This window comes from Octopus sinensis, linkage group LG7 (genome assembly GCF_006345805.1).
Source record: "Octopus sinensis linkage group LG7, ASM634580v1, whole genome shotgun sequence".
NCBI classification, from domain to species: Eukaryota; Metazoa; Mollusca; class Cephalopoda; order Octopoda; family Octopodidae; genus Octopus; species Octopus sinensis.
This window is the reverse complement of record NC_043003.1, coordinates 57,821,509-57,846,867: the sequence shown is the minus strand read 5'-3', so window position 1 is coordinate 57,846,867 and position 25,359 is coordinate 57,821,509. Positions and strand designations below refer to the sequence as shown.

At 36.9% G+C, this 25,359-nt stretch overlaps 1 protein-coding gene across 1 annotated transcript in view; it reads right to left on the bottom strand.

The window, feature by feature from the left end:
* Positions 1 to 21,039: 21,039 nt before the first annotated feature.
* Positions 21,040 to 25,359, bottom strand: part of LOC115214418 (protein dachsous-like) — a 95,897-nt gene continuing 91,577 nt past the window's right edge. Inside the window, exon 2 of the mRNA XM_036504793.1 lies at positions 21,040 to 21,066. Within this exon, the coding sequence (XP_036360686.1) occupies positions 21,040 to 21,066 (27 nt within the window). The remainder of the gene's footprint in view (positions 21,067 to 25,359) is intronic.

Sequence of the window (25,359 nt, the reverse complement as noted above, 5' to 3'; positions counted from 1 at the left end):
CAACTGACAGTAAAATGATTTTGAAGAAAATTATATGCAGAATTTGGTGTGAAGGGATTTTCATTGTATTTTTGTTGTTGCTTTTAAACCTTGCTTAAAATTATAATTTATTATCATTATATAGGCATAGGGGTGGCTGTGTGGTAAGTAGTTCCAGGTTCATTCCCACTGTGTGGCACCTTGGGCAAGTGTCTTAGCCTCGAGCCGACCAAAGCCTTGTGAGTGGATTTGGTAGATGGAAACTGAAAGAAGCCCGTCGTATATATGCATATGTGTATGTGTGTGTGTGTGTATGTTTGTGCGTCTGTGTTTGTCCCCGCAGCATTGCTTGACAACCAATGCTGGTGTGTTTACGTCCCTGTAACTTAGAGGTTTGGCAAAAGGGAACGATAGAATAAGTACTAGGCTTACAAAGTATAAGTCCTAGGGTTGATTTGCTCGACTAAAGGTGGTGCTCCAGCACGGCCACACTCAAATGACTGAAACAAGTAAAGGAGTAATATTGGCGGAACTGTTAAAGTACTGGACAAAATGCTTTGTGACATTCATTTAGCTTTATACACCCCGAGTTCAAATCTTACAGACGTAGACTTTATGTTTCATCTTTTTGCTGTCAACAAGATGAGAGAACTTAAGCAAGTTTCTGGCCTTATACCTATGAAAAGAACAGTAATTTTCATTCTGCTTCATGATGGTAAAAGAAAACGGAGAGAAAGAGAAAAGAATTTTCCAACATCATTCTTGAAATAAATCAAGGAAGAAAAAGTCTCACAAAACCTTCAAACAACACCTGGATGAATTCCTTTATTATGAGGTATTAGACAAACATGAGTAACCAAACACCCAGCAAAGGGTAATACCCAAAATGGTAATACTGTCCTAGAATATGACTTACAAAAGTTTAACAGGTGGTGTAAAATGTCAAATATGATCCTGGCCTCTTCTGGCCAAAGCCTGTATAAGTTGATTGATAGATAGACAAATAGATAGATAGATAGATAGATAGATAGATAGACAGACAGATAGATAGACAAATAGATAGATAGATAGATAGATAGATAGACAAATAGATAGATAGATAGATAGACAAATAGATAGATAGATAGATAGATAGATAGATAGATAGATAGATAGATAGATAGATAGATAGATACACACATGCATAAGCACATACATACATTCATACATATATACATACATATCCATAAGCTTTGTGTGGAGCTGAAGTTAGATCCATTAGGTAGCCAGTTAATCCAACATACATCAAGTATCATTGATTGTTCAGACAGAGGCAAGAGAAATCAATATATCATTCCAAAAAGAATCTTATTAACCATTTGATTAATAATAATAATAATAATAATAATAGTAATAGTAATAATAGTAGCAGTAGCGAGACCAAGTTTCAATTATTTTATTAAAAAAAGAATTCAAAATATTTAATTAATAACTTTAATAAGAAGTACATTATGCACCAAACCCCATCTCTCCACACACATATGAACAGTAACAAACAAAAAAAAAAAAGGTTACTAATTGCCAAAATGAAGAGAGAGAAGAAGCAGAATAAATTTGGTAAAGGAATTAAGAAGAAGCAGAGAGGTCTTGGAATTGTCATCATGAGATTATTAGCCAAGAGGCTCTTAAAATCAAAACGAAAATAAAAATAACAAATATCGCGGCACTGAATTTCAAAGTTAGAAAATGTATTTATACATAAGAAAAGTTTAAAATACTCGAACACCTATTGAGTTCACATTAATAGGAAATACAGCAAAAGAAAACAAAAAAACAAAAAAAAAAACCCAAAAAAAACCCAAAAAATTAACCAAAAATAAAACAGTGATGATGCTGATGATGTTGAAGATAATAAAAATAATAATAATAATAATAATAATAATAATGATGATGATGATGATGATGATTTGTGTTAAAATAATAGTTTCTTTATTTGACAGACTTAAAATTTAAGTAACTAAGGTTTCAATTTAAAAAAAGAAAAAAAAAAAATCAATCTTCACATACAAATACATACACAAACACATATATACACTCATGTGTGTATGTATGTATGTATGTGTGTGTGTGTGTGTGTGTATATATATATATATGCGTGTGCATGTATACATGTGCACACGCGATCACAGATGCAGACATGTACATACACATGCAATCAAACACACACACAAATGTACACATACCTACGATCACACACATACACACATATTCAGATAAATGCACACACACACACACATGTACAAACATTCACACACACACACAAGCACATATATACACACAAATAAAGATAAAAGTAAGTGTATGCCCTGTTGGTCCTAACGATGAGTAAATCGGTCATTTGATCAACCAGCTCATTAAATTAGCATACAAGTGGTTGAGTATACCACAGAACACATTTATGCTCTTCATGACCCTCAAGCAGAACCAGCATGACGCATTGTACGACGAGACAGATCCTTTGCATTACAATTCCATTCCATTGAATGAGCTTCAGTACAGTGACCATTTTACCAATTTCACAAGACTTGTGAGTATCTGAGCCTATGGTGCAGGTCAGTTCAAGGCTATGATATGGGCCAGCTTGAGGCTGTGGTTCAAGAAATTGACCTAAGGTGTCTTATGGTGCGATTTGAACTTAGAAACCTCATGACTGCAAAGGAAATACTTATACTATTTGGCCATGCTTACATATGCATACACATATAAATACGTAAACAAGCAATCTTCTCCATACACACACACACACACAAACACACACAAATATGCACATAGATATACATATACACACAAGCTGTTATTCATCTTAAGAATAGCCTATTAGTTTTGTGAAGAACAAAAAATTAAAAATATAAAAGTAAAGTTATATATAAATATATATAAACACAAATATATATACATATATACATACACACACACACAGATATGTATGTACAAACATATACATATATGCATTTGTATATGTGCACATATATATACTTATATACAAATACATAAATACATACACAGACACAGATATATATATATATATAATATATATATATATATATAAACATATACATATATGTATTTATATATATATATGCATATATATATATATATATATATATATATATATATATATATATTTATATATATATATGCACACATACATACACACCAGCTAGCATCATGAAGAACATGGGAAGAATGGTGTGATTGAAGAACAGAATCCCACAGCCGAAAAACGTTAAAAAAAAAAAAGGAACCTTGAGGCATTTTGAGGGAAAGAAAAAGCGAAAGAACATAAGAATATTATTAAAATAGATTGAAACCATAAGTGTCTTCAGTGTAGGAAATAAAGAAATATATAAATAAATTGGAGACAGGAATGGTGTAGTTAATTTAAATAAACATCCTTTGCTTTCTTCAGCTACCGCAATCATCATCATCATCATCATCATCACCAGTAGCTGCAGAGTATTAATGCCATCATGACCATCATAGCTTCCATTACCATGACCATCACTACCAACATTATATTATTCATCATCATTGTCATCACCATCACCATCACCATCACCATCGGCAACTTCATGGTCATCACAGTTACCATCATCATGGACCACCACCACCACCACCACCAACATCATCATCCTCACCAACATTACTACCACCGAATCACCACTACCACCACCACCACCACCACCACCACCATCACCATACCAAGTTTTCCTTTCCTTTATTCCCTGTCTTTTAAATTTACACATTTCACACAAAAAAAAAATCTGTTTCCATTTATTTCCGATTTCTTTTTATTTCACCTATTACTATTATTATTATTATTATTATTATTATTATTATTATTATAAGTTGGTCTATTTGTTTTGCTTTTGTCCCTTTTAATTTAACTTTTAAAAACTTTGTCAACCACTAATGTGTTTTTGGGGAGTAAGCATATTTTGTCTGCTTTTTTTTTTTTTTAAACCGAAATGAAAAGCGACAGAAACAGACACATACAATAACTAAATAAATAAATATATATATATATATAAATAAAATAAAACTGGAAAAATTTGAAGAAAAGTAATAAAAAGAAAAAAGATAGGAAGAAATCGGAGAAACATTGAAATGTACAAAATCTAAAAGAGTATTGAGATGGGTTTTTTTTTTTTTTTGCTTTACTTTTGTGAAATTCCACCTCTGATAATAGCGAAAATATCTTACATTCATAAATGTCACAACTACAGGAGTCAACATACCCCAGGGTAGATAGACAGATAGAGAGATAAAGTCTGAAAGTTTGGAGCCATTCAATCAACAGTAGAATCTAAATACAGTAAGCTCTCACCATTATATAATTATATTAGGGTGTAAAACTTTTAGTAAGATTATCTATGCAATTAGTAGACAAAAACTCCCTTTAGCAGTGGAGTTGTTGAAAAAAATTTAACAACTAGTAAGAGAGATATAACTACTTTAAGATCAGCTGGGTGGAATTTGGGGGAGTGGATGTGGTTTTAAGGTCAATTGCTAAAAGTAACAAACCTGTTTCGGTATTATTAAACTTCCTCAGTAATGAATATTCTTTCCCATGAGCAAAACTTTATCTTCATCATCATCATCGTTTTAATGCTATTTTTGCATGCTTGCATGGGGTCAGATGGAAATTGTTAAGACAGATTTGTCTGAGAAGGATGGGACTGTATGCATACCCTTTTATTTCTTTACTTGTTTCAGTCATTTGACTGTGGCCATGCTGGAGCACTGCCTTCAGTTGAACAAACTGACCTCAGGACTTATTCTAAGTTACGTGGATGTAAACACACCAGCATCGGTTGTCAAGCGATGGTGAGGGACAGAAACAGACACACAAATATACACGCACACACACATGTATATTTACATACATACATATATAAAATGGGCTTCTTTCAGTTTCTGTCTACCAAATGCTTACCATATGGTTCTGGGTTCAGTCCTACTGCATAGCACCTTGGGCAAGCGTCTTCTACTACAGCCTCGGGCCGACTAAAGCCTTGAGTGGATTTGGTAGGCGGAAACTAACAGAAGCCCATTGTATATATATATATATATATATATATGTGTATGTATGTATGTGCATATGTTTGTGTGTCTGTGTTTGTCCCCTCCCAACATTGCTTTAACAACCGATGCTGGTGCGTTTACGTTCCCATAACTTAGTGGTTCGGCAAAAGAGGCGGATAGAATAAGTACTGGGCTTACAAAGAATAAGTCCTGGGATCAATTTCCTTGACTAAAGGTGGTGCTCCAACATGGCTGCAGTCAAATGACCGAAACAAGTAAAAGAGTGAAAGAGTGTACCAGGAGCTGGCAAGACCGAGGACTGTGCCAAGTTCCAATGTCAGAGTTGGTAAGTAAAAAAGATCAGTCAATTACTGAGAAATTTCGTTCTTCTTAATTTCTCTCCCTCTCTCTTTTGCCTCCACCCTCAATATCTTGGAATCTACTATGCTGTGCTAAGGAGGCTTACAAGTGCATTCATTCAAAATATGGAAGAGCATAGCATTAGTTGCTCACAACCTTTTCCTCATCTAGTATGCTGTAACTGTCTGAAGAAAAACCAGAAATACGGTGCGCATTGATGGACTGGTGTATAGAAAGGCAAAGAACGCTTAAATAAATAAATTCTAAAAAATGGTAAGAAAGCAAGCAAAACGCCATAGAGCATAGAAGCAAACCATGTCCACAACACAAGTTTCAGTTCCTGCTTGTAAGTATTGCACTTTGCTTACATCACTAAAAGCCTTTAGGACAAAAACCTCGTTTTCTTCATCTGGCCATAGTTTAATTCAGTTTTTCCATTTTTATCCCATTTTTTTTTTCAGTTGCCATCAATACTTTTGGATGAGTAAATTTGACACCATAACCATTGACTCGTCATGTTCTTTCTCTATAAACTGCTTAGGCTTTTCACAATAGATCAACATTTGCAGGAACTAACTGTGGTGATTCATAGTTTGATATTTCTACCATTAGAGAAGGAAAAAAAAAAAAAAACATACACGCAAAAAATCCCAAAAAAAAAGGGGGCTAAAAAAAGTCTCTCTAAATAAAAAAAACATACATATACACATATATAAATATGCACGTACATACACAAAAAATAAAAAAATATAATAATAAAAGAAACTCCAGGCCAAAAAACAAGAGTGCAGACAATCAGCAGTTTGGTTAGATACTTGGTTCCAAAAGAGTAAATTCTTCAAGCTGCTCCTGCTAATGGCAATGCAAACGGAGCATGTATCTGTATCGCAAAATCTCTCACTCTCTCTCTCTCTCTCACTCTAGCAATCTCCCCATCCCTCTCTCTCTCTCTCTCTACTTCTCAATCTCTCTTTGACTACAAAAGCAGCAAGCAGGCTTGTTGTAGAACTGTTGCAAACATTAGCTAATAATTCACAGGAGCTGTTGTTTTTACAGAATGCTATTTCGATAAACAGAACCACTAGCATGGAGAAAAGATCTTGGAAAAGAGTTCTGCATCAAAGATAAACTGTTAAAGAGATGAACTGAATGCAATAAAACACACAATTCTTTCAGAGAAGCAAGAAGGGTTTTCATAAATACTTTATTTATTTATGTATTTATTATTATTATCATTATTATTATTATTATTACTATTATTATTTGTAATTCTTTCTTTTTTCTTATTAACTTATTTATTCCTTTCTTTTCTGGTCTTGGTTCTTCACTGTATATTGCTAAACAAATAAAAGGGAGCTGTCGTTTATATCTTATTTCCATGTTGTAGAAAACAAACATTTACAAAATACAAATAGAAATAAAAAAAAAAGACAACCCCAAAAAAACCCCATAAAAGGCTCACTTTCCATTTATCTATATATTATTCATTTTATTTTATACATTTATCTATCTATCGATACCTACAGAAATCTAACTATTTTCCCTTTGTTTTTTTTTGTTTTTTTTATATTTTGTCTTTAAGAAAGGGGGCCTCAAAAACTAAGTGACAACCTCAACTGTAAGACAATGAAAGATTCATTGGATAGCTAGTTGTTGTTCTGCTGTTTGTTTGTTTGTTTGTTTAACCATCGATCATCCCAGATTGAGCTGATTTATGAGTGAAGATGTTCCAGCTGAAAAAACACATTAAATAACGTAGTCTTAGGTACACTATGTCTCAACAAAATATAATATCACCTTTCGCTGCAATGACCAGTTGAACAGGACCTGACTTACGGTTGGTTAAACAACAACATCAATGATCCAAGCGTCTGATTGATTGCTTAAACTACAAGAAATTGCAGAAGACTCCTCTTTCTCCTCCTCCTCCTTATCATCATCATCATTTTGAAAGCCCCTTTTCTGATCCATGGATCTGATAGAACTTGTTGTGGCAACTTATTTATAACTGGATGCCATTCATGATGCCAACCCTCACCAAACAGGGTAATATTTCCCCTGTGGCCAGTCATAGTTTTCACAGAAGACTTGCAATGAATGACACTGCTTGTAGGACAGTGACACTCATTTACAACTATCAAGCTACATCAAGGCAAGGGGAGACACACACATGTATACATACATATGTGTACATACATATGTACATATGCACACAAACACACATATATTTATCCATATTTATACATACATACATATATATATGTATATGTATATTTAAAATAATAAGGGTGAAAAATTGAATATTAATTTAATATCAATTTAAAACCAGTGGTCTAGCATATAGAAAAATCTGAAGATTCAGAAAAATTATATTACATACATATAAGAGGGATAACCACTAAGTGGACATTATATATATATATATATATATATATATATATATATATAGTTAATTAAAAAAATAAACAGGGAAAACACAAGAAAAAAAACAACAACGCAAGGATGTATTAGCAGATGCTCAGGGAAGGAAAGAAAAGTAGTTTTATGTTTTGAGCAAAGCTCTTTGTTGGAAACAGGAGACAGAGGAAAGTGCAAAAGAAAAAGAAGGCAGAGGAAAAAAAAAATTGCCAGCGATCCACATGAAGTTACATTTTGAAATGACCGGAAGGGAATTATATACACACATTACACACACACACACACCACACACACACACACTCTCACGCATGCACTCACACAAACAAACAAAACAGGCTTCTTCTAGTTTCTGCTAGCCGGATCGACACACATAAGGCTTTGGTTTGCCAGGGGCTATAGTGGCAGACCCAAGGTGCTGTGTAGTGGGACCAAACCTGTAACCATGTAGTTGGGAAACAAGCTTCTTAAACCACAGTCACATCTGTGTCTGACCACACCTGTACTTCTCTCATACATAATGTTCAAAAAAAGAAAATGGGTTGGTCATGGTTGGAACATCTTTGACCATATGTCTCCTGTAAAAGGACAGATAATAATACATAATCCTTTTGATATCAACCAGCCCAAGACTGTTCTGGGTTCTATGGTACAGACTTCTTGTTTTAAAGCAATCAAAATTAAATCTTCCATACTAATTAGATTCTAATTTATGTTCCATATATCAGCTTAATAACAGCAAAGTTATTATATATATATCCTTCATTAGATTCAAAATTAATTGAAAGAAAACCATTATATTTCAGCAGAAAAATCCGAAGTAGGTGTCTATGTTATATAAACATAGAACGATCAAAGCTGGAACAGTTCTGATCATAAAATCTATTAGATCAGTGCTGGCCTGGAGCTAAATAACTACAACAATGGCAAAGAAGGCAGCCCAATAAAAACACCAGATACTCTCAGATTCTGAAAGAAAGCAGTTTTAGTCTTAAGATTTTAAGCAATGCGTAAGTAGAATAATTGTTGGGTTACACAGAAGTGCAAGAGATACACATTGATTTTGGAGTTGCACACAGGTGCAGGAGTGGCTGTATGGTAAGTAGCTTGCTTACCAACCACATGGTTCCGGGTTCATTCCCACTGCGTGGCACCTTGGGCAAGTGTCTTCTACTATAGCCTCGGGCTGACCAAAGCCTTGCGAGTGGATTTGGTTGAAGGAAATTGAAAAGAAGCCCGTTGTATATATGTGTATATATATATATATATATGTATGTGTGTGCATATGTTTATCCACCTCAATATTTGACAGGTACTCATTCTGTTAATCCCTAGTGTTTTACTGGTGCATATATACTATCAAATCTCAAAAGTTTTACTGTTACTTATTTTTTCCCAACCCACATATTTTACTGGTACTTCAGGCATTTGACAAGTACTTATTTATCCAACTCAGATAAGAATGAAGAATGGCAGAGTAAATCCCGACAGGATTCGAAGTAAATAACATACAGGGATGTAACTAAACAGCGTAAAATCAATTTTTGTCCTCCGTTACATCTGGCATTGTTTTAACGGTGGTTTAGCAATCTCTATACTTAAGGGAAAGGACACCACCCACACATGCACACACACACACACACACACACACACACACACACACACACACACACAGAGTAACAGAAATAACTTTTGGAATAAAAGCGAAGATTAAACAAACAGAAAAGGAAACACATACGCACACATATATATATGTATGTGTGTGTGTGTGTATGTAAATGAGAGCATATGCATGTTAGAGTATGTATGTATGATTCAAATACTATGTGTATGTATGTGGGTGTGTGTATTTGTATGTGGCAGTATAAATGTGTCTATACAGAGATGCAAGTGAGTGTGTGTGTATATGTATGTATATGTGTGTATATATATATATGTGTGTGTGTGTGTGTGTGTGTGTATATATGTATGTATAAATAAATGTATGAGTGTATATATATATAGATGTATATATATATGTGTATGCACACAAACATATATATATATATAGAGAGAGAGAGAGAGAGAGATACATTCACATACACACAAACACAGATGCGTGTATATCTGGAGATGAAAATCTGTGCATATAAGAGAGATATTGGTGAAACAGGTATGTGCATGGATGTATGTAGGTGTGTGTGTGTGTGTGTGTGTGTGTGTGTGTGTGTGTTTGTATATCGCAATATAAGTGTGTGTGTTCGTGTGCCCAGGGACTGAATGTATGTGAGTGTGTGTGTATAGAGATGCAAGTGTGTTTGCATATGTGTGTATGTATGCATATGGGGATGCGCGTGTGCACAGGGAGCACAGATGTGCTTATGGAGCTGCAAGAGTGTGCATGTGTATGCACACAGATGCAAGTGTGTGTGTAAGAGGACAGAGAGTGATTTGTGTATGCGGTTGGCGACTGTGCATGTCTGTATGCATGTGCATGGTTACTGTATGTGGGTGTACGATCGCAAGGGTAGTGCATACATTGTATGCATATGGTAGGAGTGTGTGTGCATGTACATGCATGAATGCACATATATATGTGTGTGTGTATGTGTGTGGCAGAAAGAGAGAGGGAGGGAGAGAAAGAGGGAGAGAAAGAGGGAGAGAAAGAGGGAGAGAGAGTGTGGTGTATTGTTAACTACACACATCTCAATCACTCTTTTGATATTGGTATCGATCAAAAGGAACAATGGCCGACCCCCACCCATCCCAAAGCAGTCCCCACCCATCCCACCACCCCCCAATCAGCATCCTGTTTGAATCATCAGCAACACTAGCTCTGCCAAACTAAATTTATAGGACTCTTCGGCTTCTTTCTCATTCCTCGTAGATAGCAAAGAATGGTTTTTGCCATCTGCTCAGATAAAGTACCATTGTTTAGACACCACCACCACCACCACCACCACCACAAAAACAACAACAACAACAACAGCAAAAACAACAACCATCTCCACATTTCATCTTATATCACCAACATCACTGGCACCATGACCACCACCACCACCACCACAACTATCATTGCAACCATTTGTCTCCATGACTACAATCACCGCAATTGTGTTTGGTACCGCCACCTCTTTTCAATTCTGCTCCTATTACTACTACCACTGCACCATCACACAACTACCCATTGCCAGTGTCTCCACCATCATCACCAAAACCACCACCACCACCACCACCACCACCAACTTCACCATTTGTCTTTGCTTTCACCACCACCACCATCATCATCTGCTATTAGCTGAAACCTCTTCATGATTACTCAATTTGCTAGAAATAGCAGCAAAAACTCCAACAAATCATACCTGACCATCCTAAAGAAAAAAGTAACACAACACACCAGAAAATGTAATCCTTGATTACTTGCACGTACATAAGAAGGAACAAAAGACTAGATGGTCACAGATGGAAAGCTCCTTGATCATAGGTCAGCTTGATCAAAGGTTGACCTGGGGCTAAACAACAACCAAAAAAACAACAGCTGAAAATTGAAAATTTTAAAGAAAAACAAGTGAAAAGAAAAAAATTTCTAAAAAAAAAACAAAAACTCTAAGAAGAAGACAGCCATTTCTCAACTACCGCCTCCATCATTACAAAGAAAAGAACAAAAAGATGGTAAAATAGCAAAAAACAACAACAACAACAACAACAAAAATAAAAACAATGCCAAATATGATAAACTTGAGGGAGTATTCGCAAGTCTTCAGCGTTGTGTGTGCGTACAGAAATAACCAGAAGCAATCATCCGTGGTAGAATTCAGAACAGAGCGCTGAAGACCAGAAGATTCCCAAACCAAAACAAAAATAAAACAAGCGAACAAGTGTCTTTTGGTTATTCCAAAACTAATACAATGCTTTATTAAGATTTCACAAGAACAACAATTACCGTTCTTGATGGTGGCAGGGGTGGGTGGGGTGGGGTGGGTGTGGTAGGTTGGTTTTTTTTTTGGTTTCTTATCTCTGTTGCTTCTTTTTTTTTTTTTTTAATTTTAATTTTCTCTTTTTTTTTTCTTCTTAATTATTGAAAGAAGGAAACTGCAAAAAGATGGACAGATGATAAAAATGAGGATATTCTCTAATGGAAAGAAACATCGTTTATTTGAAAATTACCAGAGTATATAAATAGCTTCTCTGAAAAAAAAAGAAAGAGAGAGAGAAGGGTGAGGTGACAGGGAAGGGCCTTTAAATGGTGAAGCAAACAATAAAAATAAAACCCTTCCCAATATGATTGGTTGGCTGATCGACTATTATATGACCTGAAATGGGTCAATGATGGACCCTCAAAATGGTCACTCGATCTGCAAGAAATAACAGCCAAGTCTCCTTCAAACTACTTTCCTGCTATCTTAGAAAGGAAGGAGTCAATGGATAATGTAGCTATAAGAACAACAACTGAATGAACAAAGCAAAATAAAAAGAAAAAGAAACAAATTTGACAGGTCATTGCTGGAATGTCTTTGATCATGGGTTTGCTTGGCCATAACTGACCTGGGGTTACAATAAACAACAAAAAGAGTCTTTTAAAATAAATATAGATAGATAGAGAGATAAATAAATAGATAGAGAGAGATCTTTCATTGGTGAAAACAAATCCCATTATCCTCACCACCCAAAGGGCCAATAAGTGCAAGCATGGCTGTGTAGTTCAGAAGTTTACCCTGCAACCATATGGTTTCAGGTTCAGTCTTACTGCTTGGCACCCTGGTCAAGTATCTGCTACTGCTCCAGACTAACCAATGTCTTGTGAGACAATTTGGTAGATGGAAACAGTGTGGAAGGCTTATACATACATTCATACATGTATATATATGTGTGTGTGTATACATATATACACACACACACCACACACACAAATATATTCATATATGTGCCAGTCTTTGTGTTTGCCACTAACAACCAGTGTTGATTTGATCAACTAACCCCTTCAGGGCAGTAGCAGTACTCCAGCATGGTCGTAGTCCAATGACTAAAACAGGTAAAAGCATAAAATAATAGCAAAATCAACAAACATCTAATATTGAAAACAAGCCAATGAGAGAAGCTCTAACATGGACGCTTGGCCCTGTCATATATATATATATATATATATATATATATATATATAGGCGCAGGAGTAGCTGTGTGGTAAGTAGCTTGCTTACCAACCACATGGTTCAAGGTTCAGTCTCACTGCGTGGCACCTTGGGCAATTGTCTTCTACTATAGCCTTGGGCCGACCAAAGCCTTGTGAGTGGATTTGGTAGATGGAAACTGAAAGAAGCCCGTCGTATAAATGTATATATATATATATATATATATGTGTGTGTTTGTGTTTGTGTGTCTGTGTTTGTCCCCCCAACATTGCTTGTCAACTGATGCTGGTGTGTTTACGTCACTGTAACTTAGCGGTTCGGCAAAAGAGACCGATAGAATAAGTACTAGGCTTACAAAAAATAAGACCTGGGGGTCGATTTCCTCGACTAAAGGCAGTGCTCCAGCATGGCCACAGTCAAATGACTGAAACAAGTAAAAGAGAGTATATATATATATATAATATATATATATATATATATATATAGCAGCCAAAATATCTCTTACATCATTTAGAGACAGAATGACACATTGGATAGTGCATTCATAGAGACACTGTATTTAAGTCCATACATATTATCTTCTCTTAACGTCAAAGAAGGCATTTCCTTTTTGTCTTTAATAAAATGAGTGGGCACCCATGGAAAAATCCATGGATGGAGATGAATGTTCAGGCAAATTGCATTTAAAGGAATTAATTGAATAAAATACATGTTTCCCTCTTTATCATTTATTAAATAATAAAATATAACGAAACACAATTTCTTTATTGACAGTTAAACTTATTAAGTACATTGCTACTCAGTTGCCAGCAAACTGAAGGGACTTGTCAGTGATTCAATAAAAATACAGAGAGACAGTAAAAATATCATAGCAGCTAATTGTCTTTGATGTGCAACGAGAGGAAGAGAGAAAGAGATGAAGACACATTACCAATTATTATAGTAGATGGACTAGCAAGCTTGCTTCTTCTGCACTAGGGAGAAACATTTATAGAATATGATGGATGATGTGATAGAAGCAATACAACTCAGAACAGACAATATAAAACATAATACATTAAATACATTACATATTTGCTGAAGTTTTTGCATTAAGCAGAGTGATGCAGTGGAAGCATGCTGGACCCATAACCTAGGGGTCGGTAAATTGATACTATGCTCTGTGAAAAACTGGTTATTATTTCTGTGCAACAGAAGCAATATTAGTTTAAAATAGTAACCTATGTATCATACCTAATGCAGATACATCATGGAAAGCCAAGTTAACTGAGGTATTTTTGTTGCAAGATAGTATCTACTATAGATGTACAGCGTTAAAAAGTACAAAAATATGCGAGAAGCAGATGAAAATTGACTGGCAGTGGTGATGGCGTTGCTAACTGTGCATTTCTGTGTCTTTGAGCTTCATCAATAACAAGTATTGACTAGCAATTGTATGCTAAGACAAAAATCCATGATTACTGATACAGATATATAATTAGTATATAGGATGAAATAAGCACCAGACAAAGTACCGGACTGATGTATTATCATCATCATTGTTTTAACATGCACTTTTCCATGATCTAAAGCAGGTTTGTAAGAAAAGAGTTAAAACATGAATTTAAAACGTTGCAGTTGTGGAAAGTAAAGGGATGGATTTGAAACTGTTTACTAGGAATTTCAAAATGCAGGAATTTCAGTCTAGATCATCACCATCATCATTACCATGATTGCCAAATCTAAAGCATCTTCGACTATAAGCCATCACTGCAATTATCACAGATGGCATATTTAAGTGCAAGGAAGCAGATTTGAAACTGCTTACTCATCATGTTTCAAATCCATCATAATCATTGTCATAAAATAAATTATCTTGGGACAAAGTTGAGTAAATATTAAAACTCAAACATTAATAAACAAATCAAGAGGTGTGAGTTTCAAATTGCTTGCTCTGCAGTATAAAAAAAAAAAGAAGTTTTTTCTTCTCCTTTTTTTTTTCCTTTCCACCATAAATTTGTAACAATACCAAAAAAATAAAAAATAAAAAATCTGATACGTCTTGAGAGTAAATTAAATAAACATAAAATTATATAAAGGAGTAGTTCCAAGAGAGAGACACCAGTTGTATTTGGGTTGTAATGTTAAACTGTCGGTAACATTCCAGGAGTGAACCAATATTAGCTCTATAGAATTGACACTATTCATTGCCGTTAAATGAAGAATAACAACCAAATAATGAACGAATAAATAAATAAATGAATTATAGAATACTATATAAAAAAAAAATCAATGAAAATGGGTGGGAGGTGGGGGGAGAGAGAGGATAGAAAGCAAGAAAAATACAAAAAGGATATAATTGTAAAAAAAAAAATGGAATAACTAAAAATAAAAAGATGAAATCTCTGAAGAACAAAAATGAGACACATCACTATTAAGTTTTCACACATTTTAAAACCAATGTTTCATATTAGCAGAATGATGATGATGATGATGATGATGATGATAAAAATAATAGTGGGAGTAGTGATAATAATAATAATAATAATAATAGGGATAACGAACGAAACCATTGCAATTGTTGTCACTGTCATAATGACCATGACAGACCACATCGTCGTCAACAACACTTATCCTCCTTCAAATGTTATTGATTTGCGTTACTTGTATAATCTACCACTGCATCCAACACCACCGTCACCATGATCAGCCACCAAGATCACTCCAACAATGACCACTACAACTACTGTTTCATATTAGCAATAATGATAATAATAATAATAATAATAATAATCCTTTCTGCTGCAGGCACAAAGCCTGAAATGTGAAGGGAGGGGAGCTAGTACATCACATCAACTCCAGTGTGCAACTAGTAGTTATTACATCAACTCTAAAAAGATTGAAGGCAAAGCCAAGCTCAGCAGATAAACTTTACATGCACAGAAGTGCCATCAGCTGGGGCTGCCTGATGTGTGCCCAGATCAATGAAACCATTCTGCACACTGTAGTCCAGTGCCTGAGTATTGCTGACCAATGGGTTTATGTCGAACACCTGTTGTCATGTGTAGGATGGATTCGATTATCAGCTGAAACCATTGTGAAGATTGACCCCCGCTACCCTCTTTTGGCCGGGAGAGGCAGGCAATTTGTATTTGTCTAGTGGCTGTGGCGATAGAGGTAGTATGGTGGGCCTGTTTGAAAGGGCTAAAGACAGACACTTTCCTCTTTTGCTGTAGCCCATCTTTTATGGCAAGATGAAACATATACATGATAGCAATTTCAATCAGTTAAGATCAGAAGCGATGACAGTTTTAATCCACCCTGGATGAATGCTGTAGCAAATTAGTAGAATACAAAGCCGTTCCATGTTTAAAAATGTGTTGTAGATGTATAATTACATTGCATGTAATCTTTAACAACAAACTCTTATATGAACCCCCAATGGTTATGAAAACCCTAGTTGAGAACCCCTGATCTATAACATAGGCAAGAGGCCATAAATTTGGAATCATCATCATCATCATCATCATCATTTAATGTCCATTTCCCATGCTGGCATGGGTTGGACGATTTGACAGAAGCTGGTAAGACCAGGGGCTGCATCAGGTTCCATAGTCTGTTTTGGCAAAAAGAGACCGATAGAGTAAGTGCTAGGATTCCAAAGAATAAGTCCTGGGGGTCGAGTTGCTCGACTAAAGGCGGTGCTCCAGCATGGCCGCGGTCAAATGACTGAGACAAGTAAAACAGTAAAAGAGAAAAAAAGAAAAGAGGATAGAATGGAGCTCAACAGGATTTGAACCGAGAATTGTAAATCACCGAGACGAAACACTGCAACATATTCCTGTCTAATGCTCTAAACAACAACAACAATAACAATAACAATAACAATAATAATAATAATAATAATGATTATAATAATAATAATGATAATAATAATAATGCCGATTGCCAAGCACACTTTTCCTGCTTCTTTTCCTGATTGTTGTTGATGTCGCTGTTGCCACAGACCTCCCCTGTTGTCGGCGCCACCACCTGCGTCACGGTACACATTTAGATCCTCACAGGAGGAGCTCCGTTAACCACATTACAATTAAAGAATTCTAAGCTATGATTCTTCAATTCCTGCTCTCTAATGAAATCTTGCAGGTTTTCATATGAGCATGTGTGTGTGTGTGGTGTGTGTGTGTGTGTGTTTGTGAGTGTGTGAGTATGTGTGCGCCTGTGTAAGTGCATGTGTGCAGGTGTAATTTATGAACATGCAAATACACACACACACACACATCTATACACATGCAATAAACATATTACCTCAACACACATGTATGTACATGGGAGCAAGATATGTGCATGTGCATTTATGTGTGTGTGTCTATGTAGGTGTGTGTACATATGTACATATGTGTGTGTGTGCGCTCATGTGTGCTTGTGTGTGTGCATGTGTGTGTGCTCATGTGTGCTTGTGTGTGCGTGTGTGTGTGTGCTCATGTGTGCTTGTGTGTGTGTGTGTGTGTGCTCATGTGTTCTTGTGCTTGTGTGTCTGTATGTGTGTGTGTGTGTATGTGGAAGGGCTTCTACCCCACATCATTTTCTGTTGTTTTAGCTCCTCCCTTTTCTTTTACACTGACGCACACACACACACACGTTCTCACACAAACACGACTACCTTCGCCGTTAATGACATCACTACCACAAACACCACTAATAATAATAATAATAATAATAATAATAATGATAATGACAACGATGATGATGATGTTGATGATAGTTAAAAAAAAAAAAACCAACATTTCATTTCACTTGCTCTCTCTTTCCAAAAAACATCACTACCACCACCACCATCATCACCACCATCACCACCACCATCACTACTACTACAACTACTGCTGCTGCTGCTGCTTCAAAAAGCATGGAATGAAAACAAAATCCATCCCTGAAAATACAACTCTTCCTTGTCCGCCCCCCCTCAACAAAAAAAATGTGCAACAAGAAGAACATAACTATGGATCACTCTCCTCTCCTAGCAGAAAAAAAAAAGGAAACGGGGGTGGGGGTGGGGGAGACCACTAATAATAAACATGTCAAAAAACAAAGAAAAACGAACAAACAAACAAAAAATTCTGCTTCCCCCCACCTACAATTCCCTCCTCCTCCTCCTCCTCCTCCCCCTCCTAGGTTGTCAGGTTGGTTTTTTTTTTGGGGGTTTTTTGGTTTTTGCGAAGTGACACAATGCAATAGCAATGAAACCAAATGCAAACGAAGAAGACATTTATACACGCTGCTGTGTTGCGCTATGATGCAGCTAACGAGGTAACGAGGGCGCAAAGATGACGATCAGCATCTTCTTCCCGTCACCAACATCGAAATAAGCGTCTTTTTTAGAGAGGTGGTGGTGGGTGCTGATGGCGGTGGGTAGTGGTGGTGTTTGCATGGTGGAAGGGGTGGGGTTTACTGGTCAGTAGTGGTGATGGCGGTGGGTAGTGGAGGTGGTGGTGATGGTGGTGATGATGGTGTTGGCAAAAGCAGATGGGGTGTTGATGGTAGTGATGGGTGTGTTGGCAATGATGATGATGGTGATGGAGGTTGTGGTCTTGCTTGGGGTAGTGTGGATGGTGGTGACAGTGATGGTAGTGGTGTTGGTAGTGATGGCGATGGTGGTGATAGTAGTTTTGGCAATCAACGTGTTGGCAACGGAGGTGTCGGTGATGGAGGTGTCCGGCGATGGAGGTGTCGGCGATGGAGGTGTCGGCGATGGAGGTGTCAGCGATGGAGGTGTCGGCGATGGAGGTGTGCAGCGACGGAGGTGTCGGCGACGGAGGTGTTGGTGACGGAGGTGTCGGCGACGGTGGTGTCTAGCGACGGAGGTGTCCAGCGATGGAGATGTCGGCGATGGATGTGTCCAGCGATAGAAGTGTCGGCGATGGAGGTGTTGCCAATGATGATGGGTGGTGGTGAAGCTGTTGATGATGATGATGATGTGGCAAAAATAGGTGATAGCGTTGGCAGTGATCTGTATGTGACAATGGCTGTAGTCGTTCTCATAATAATAGTGGTGGCGTTTGTGATTGGAGTGGTGATAATTGTGATAGTAACACTGGTTGCTATGGTAATGGTGGAGGGTGGTGGTGGTAGGGTCGGATCTGCTGGTGATGGCATTTGTGATAATGGTCACAGCGGTGGTGGTGGTGGTGATGATGGTGGTGGTGATAGTGATAGTAATGATGTTAGACTATTGATGAGGGTATGACTATTATTAGTAGTAGTAGTGGTAGTAACGATGTTGTCTTAGTTGTGGTAGCATTAATAGTGATTGTAATGGAATGAGAACCCATCCTTCTCCCCACGCCGTTATGGATTCTGTGTAAATATATATATATAGCAACAGAGATCTGGAGTGTTTGTTTCTTAAAACATTCCACTTTCATTAAAATTCATAAAAATTCACAAGTTTTCTTTTTATTATAAACATGACATAAACAAAACAAAAACAAATGAAAAACAAATTTTTAAAAATCTCCCCCACCCACATACCCCCCAAAACTACACACAAATATTTTCACACACAACTACACACAAGCGGTTCTTTTTTTTTTTTTGGTTCGTTTTTTTCCAACCCCTGAAATGGTTATCACCATTATTTTAGAATTTGTTAAGAGAGAGAGAACAGACAAAAGTACCCAAGCCATCAAAAAACAAACATTAAAAAAAACAAAAAAAAAAAACAGCCACAATAACAACAAGAAGGACCACAGCAATAAGTGATGGCAGAGCATAATGCCCATTGAATTCTGGTTCTGTTTAGACTTTGAGAAGTTCAATTTCAGATTTCTTTCACCAAATTTTCATTATATGAAATGAAAATAATTATGAAAAATTTCATGCTAAGTTGGCACAATTGACACTTTTCACTTTGCGGTGTCTTTATTATTCTAACAGGAACAAAACAAATAAACCCCCCAAAACATATGAAGGCAAGAGGAAAAAAAAAAAGAAGTAAAAATTCATGAAGCATGTCTATAAATGAAAGACGGCATAACCAGGAGAGATTTGTTTTAGATTTTTTTGTTTATTTGTTATTGTTTATTTTTTCGTAAGGGTTTTTTTTCTTCTTTTGGGAATGCAGCAAATACAAATTGTAAAAGACCAAACCTTTCCCTGATGGAACGGTGCTCATAAATAATAATGATTCCAAATTTTGGTACAAGGCTAGAGATTTTGAACGAGGGGGTAAATCAACTACATTGACCCCCAGTGTCTAACAAGTACTTATTTCATTGACCCTGATGAAATGAAAGGCAAAGTCAACCTCGGAGGAATTTGAACTGAGAAGGTCTTCTGGGGGGGATTAAGCCAATTACATCGACCCCAGTGCTCAACTGGTACTTATTTTATTGACCCAGAAAAGATGAAAAATAAAGTCGACTTTGGTGGAATTTGAACTCACAATGTAAAGACAGACAAAATGCCTCTAAGCATTTCATCTGGCATGCTAACAATTCTGCCAGCTTGCCACCTTAATAATAATAATAAATAATAATAATTCTTTCTAATATTTGACATAAGGCAGTGATCTGGTAGAAACATTTAGCATACCGGGCAAAATGCTTAGCGGTATTTCGTCTTTACGCTCTGTGTTCAAATTCTGTCGAAGTCGACTTTACCTTTCATCCTTTCGGAGTTGATAAATTAAGTACGAGTCGCATATTGGGGTCGACCTAATCGACTGGCTCCTCCCCTAAAATTTTGGGCCGTGTGCCTGGAGTAGAAAAGATCATTTGACACAAGGCCAGTGGGTACATGTTGTACGTCATATTGGATAACATTCATCTGTGAGAGAGTATTAGTGAGAGAGATAGAGAGGAGTGAAAAGAAGAGAGATGAGGAAATACTGAAAGAGAGACAAACAGACAGAGGAGAGACAGAAAGTGAGAAGAAAAATGAAAGGGAGACAACCAATGATGGAAAATTTATTATTTCTCATTATTAAGTCTTAGTTTCCACCAGTTGTAAAATGGTATTGGTATGTTTTGTCTTGTAAGCTCTTCTCTGCATCTATTAACTTGCAACTATTCGAGAGACACATTAAAGCTAAAGTCATGTCATGTCAATCTCAGATCAAACTGCATCTCACAGGAACTTAATGAATGGACCACGGACACATCCTCTTTATCCAGACCAAACCAATAAATAACTGAGAGAGAGAGGAAAAAATAAAATGGTAATCATGAAAATGGAATTAGTTAACTGATGAAAGAGTCAATTAATAGAGGAGCAGAAGTAGTGAAGGTAGCAGTAGCATTAAGTTAGCCATACTTGTGCCAAGCACACGGCAAAAGCAGTTATTCTTGCTAGGTTATGGTCACAAATATATACACATATCTATGTGTTTGTATATAGATATATATATATGTGTGTGTGTGTGTATATAGGCACAAGAGTGGGTGTGTGGTAAGTAGCTTGCTTACCAACCACATGGTTCCGGGTTCAGTCCCACTGCATGGCACCTTGGGCAAGTGTCTTCTACTATAGTCTCGGGCCGACCAAAGCCTTGTGAGTGGATCAGGTGGACGGAAACCGAAAGAAGCCTGTCGTATATATATACATATATATATATGTTTGTGTGTCTGTGTTTGTTGCCTTACCATCAATTGACAACCGATGTTGGTGTGTTTACGTCCCCGGAACTTAGCGGTTTGGCAAAAGAAACCGATAGAATAAGTACTGGGCTTACAAAGAATAAATGCATGAGTGTATTTTCTGTGACACCTGTGTGTATATACATCTGTGGGTGTGTGGGTGTGTATATATATATATATATATATATATTACACACACAGATTATGTAAACAAGAATGATATGGGTTTAGTCTACTAACAAACCACTGAACCAGTAGGGAACACCTTACCCACACCCTTTTATAACTAACCAGCCAACCAACCAATGGTGGGGGCTTCACACCATGCTCACCCTCTTCCCAGTCCCGGTCTCCTTCTATCTCTCTCTCCTGTCTTATTCCACTGACCCTGACCAACCGACGACCACCTGTGTGTGTGTGTGTGTTTACTGCAAAAATATTTAGCAGTTAGCTCTCTTTTTAGAAGTTTAGAATAAGATTAGAAACGAAAATATAAAACTAAACTGAAGAAAATCCTTTCTCCAGATTGGGAAGGAATAACGGCGTGCGGTAGGTGGGAGGGTGGGGGCGGCGAACTGGATGGTGGTGATGGTGGGGTTGGTGTGAAGGGGTTCGGCGGGGGGGGGGGGCAGGAGCAGAAGGAGAAAGGGAAGGAAAAATAAAATAAAATAAAATAAAAATGAAATGAAAAACAGCAGGGAGACCACCCTTGCCTAAAAATAAGACAAATAAGCTCCCTAAAATAAAAGCAATAATAATAATAATAATAATAGTAATAATAATAATAATAATAATAATAATAATAATGATAACAATGATAATCTAATAATAATAATAATAATAATAATAGTAATAGGAAAAATAATAAAAAATTTCTAAATAAACTAAGATAGGGATTGAAACTTATTCATTTTTAACAAATCTATTCCTGTAAAGGAAATGTGGATTTACTATCAACTTGAATAAATGTTATGCTTGTTGATAATGTTGTTGACTTGGCCTTGTTAGCTAACTTTTATTTGATCAGAGCCTTGTTAGTGAGGATTCAAAATATCTGCTGTTATTTTGTCACAGTTTTCCAAATGAGGGCCGCCGCTAAATCCTTTTAGTTCTTTATTATTTTGGTTTAATCCTCAAAGTACACCTAGGTCCATCGTGGAGCAACCATATTTTGTTTTAAAGATTAGTGAGGAAGAGGGTGTATACTCTTTCGCTTCTTTCAGTCATTTGACTGTGGCCATGCTGGGGGCACCACCTCTAGCCGAACGAATCGGCCCCAGGACTTATTCGTTGTGAACCTAGTACTTATTCTATCAGTCTCTTTTGCTGAACCGCTAAGTTGTGGGGGATGTAAACATACCAATATCCGTTGTCAAGCAATGGTGAAGGGACAAGCATATATATACGACGGGCTTTTTTCAGTTTCTGTCTACCAAATTCACTCAAAAGGCTTTGGTTGGCCCAAGGCTAAAGTAGAAGACACTTAGCCAGGGTGCCATGTAGTGGGACTGAACTCAGAATTGTGTGGTTGGGAAGCAAGCTTCTTACCACCACGCCATGCTTGTGAAATTTAAGACATACATACAAGTAAGCTTAACAGTGGTTTAAATTTTGGCACAAGGCCAGAAACTTCGAGGAGGGGGTAAGTCGACACCACCACCACCACCACCTCTACAATCAACACCACCAACAGGACTACTGTCTCAACCAGTGTGGTCACTATCAACACCAGCATCACAATCATCATCATTGATGTCATCATTGCCAACAGTAACGCTGCTTTTATCAAATATGATGACCAACAATAACCGTTATCCCCATCTCTGCCAACACCATCCCAAACCTCATGACCATGTGTACTAATGCAATGACCACAAATAGCTATGCCACAAATAACAAGATACTACCGTCAAAGCTATCAACATCGTTGCCACTATTGCCAACACTGCCATCAGCATTTGAACACCACTACCAACATTACTACTACCACCACTATCATCAAGTGGCATGACCACCACGCCAAATACTACCTCCACTATCTCCCCTCCCTCATGAAATGGAATGACCACTGAGACAACTACAGCCTCTACTACCATCTGTACCACCACGATCACAAAATGGAATGACTACCCCCCCCCACACCCCCACCACCACCATATATGAACATCACTACAATCACCACCAATACCACTACCGCTGCTATGTTCACAAAACAGAATTGACCACCAAGACAATTACCACTTCCTCCACTACCATCACCATAATCATTACACACATCACCTTAGCTATCGCATCAACATCACCACAGCGACCTACATCATCACCACCACCACCACCACCACCACCACGATCTTGAAATAGAATGACCACTGAGACAACTACCACCTCCACTACCAGCCACACCCTCCATGATCATCACCAAATGGAATGACCACCGAGAGAACTACCACCACCACGTCCACTACCACTACCACCACCACCACTATCATTACGCAAACCACCTTCGCTATCTCACCAACATCGGCACAACAACAACTACAACTATCACCACTACCAACTACAACACTAACAACACGCATTGAACAACCCATTGAGATCAGTTAGCATGCCGTGTAAGTGAAACTTAAGAAATACATAACAAAATTAATATTCACCAGTAGATTTCTCTGGTAGATTTCCAAAATTTAAATATTCAATTATTCTTAATTAGAACTTTCGGTGATTAAATTTAAAATTAAAAAAAAAAAATAAATAATAAATAAATAAGTGAAAGAATATAGTAGAAATGAAATTATTTCGCAAATTTATACAAAATCAAATATGTATAAATTTCGAAACATTAAATTCTAAATAAAAATATGTTTGGTGTGAATGGAGAAAGGAGAACAGTTGCATCTTATTTGTGCAGGGAACAGAGATGGATGTGTGTGTTTGTATGGATATGTCACATTATATACACACACAAATGCATATATATATATTTATGTATATATATTACACATGCACATGTATGTTTGTATGGACAGACACATGATATGTTAAGAGAGAGAGAATGGAGGAGAAAAATGGTGTGTGTATATATGTGTGTATGTATATATATATATGTGTGTATGTGTGTGTGTTGTATATATATATATATATATATGTATAGAGATAGATTGATAGAGAGGAGAGAGACAGGGGAGAGAGAGAGACAGGGGAGAGAGAGAGAAGAGAAATGATAAAGCAGTATAAGGAGATCTATGTGGACGTATATGAATAAAATGAAGAGAGAGAGAGATAGAGAGAGATACAGAGACAGACAGACAGACAGAGAAAGAGAGAGAGAGGAGAAGAGAGAGGAGAGGAGAGAGAAGAGAAAAATGATGGAATGGTATATTAAGAATTATGTGAATGTATATGAATATAATGGAGAGAGAGAGAAAGAGAGGTGGGGAGGGAGGATGTGAGAATGAAGAGAGAGTGACAAGAGGGGGAAAGACGGAGAGAAAGTGAGAGAGAGAAGGAAGAAAGAGTAGGAGGAGAGTGAGTGAGAAGTGGGAGAAGAGAGGAGAGTAAGAGGAGAGAGAGTGAGAGGAGAGAGAGATTCAGAGGAGAGAGAGAGGGACAGACAGAGAGTGAAGAAAGAGGGAAAACAGAGAGAGGAGACTGCCTGTGAGTGTGTTTTGTGTGTGTATGATTGTGTGCATGTGTGAGTATATAGAATATCACTTAAAAGATAATTTATTACATTAAGTTAGTCTCAGGATATTTCCACTGAAAATTTGTAGAAAATATTATTCCGTGTCTACCTCACTCATACATCACCATCACAAAAAACA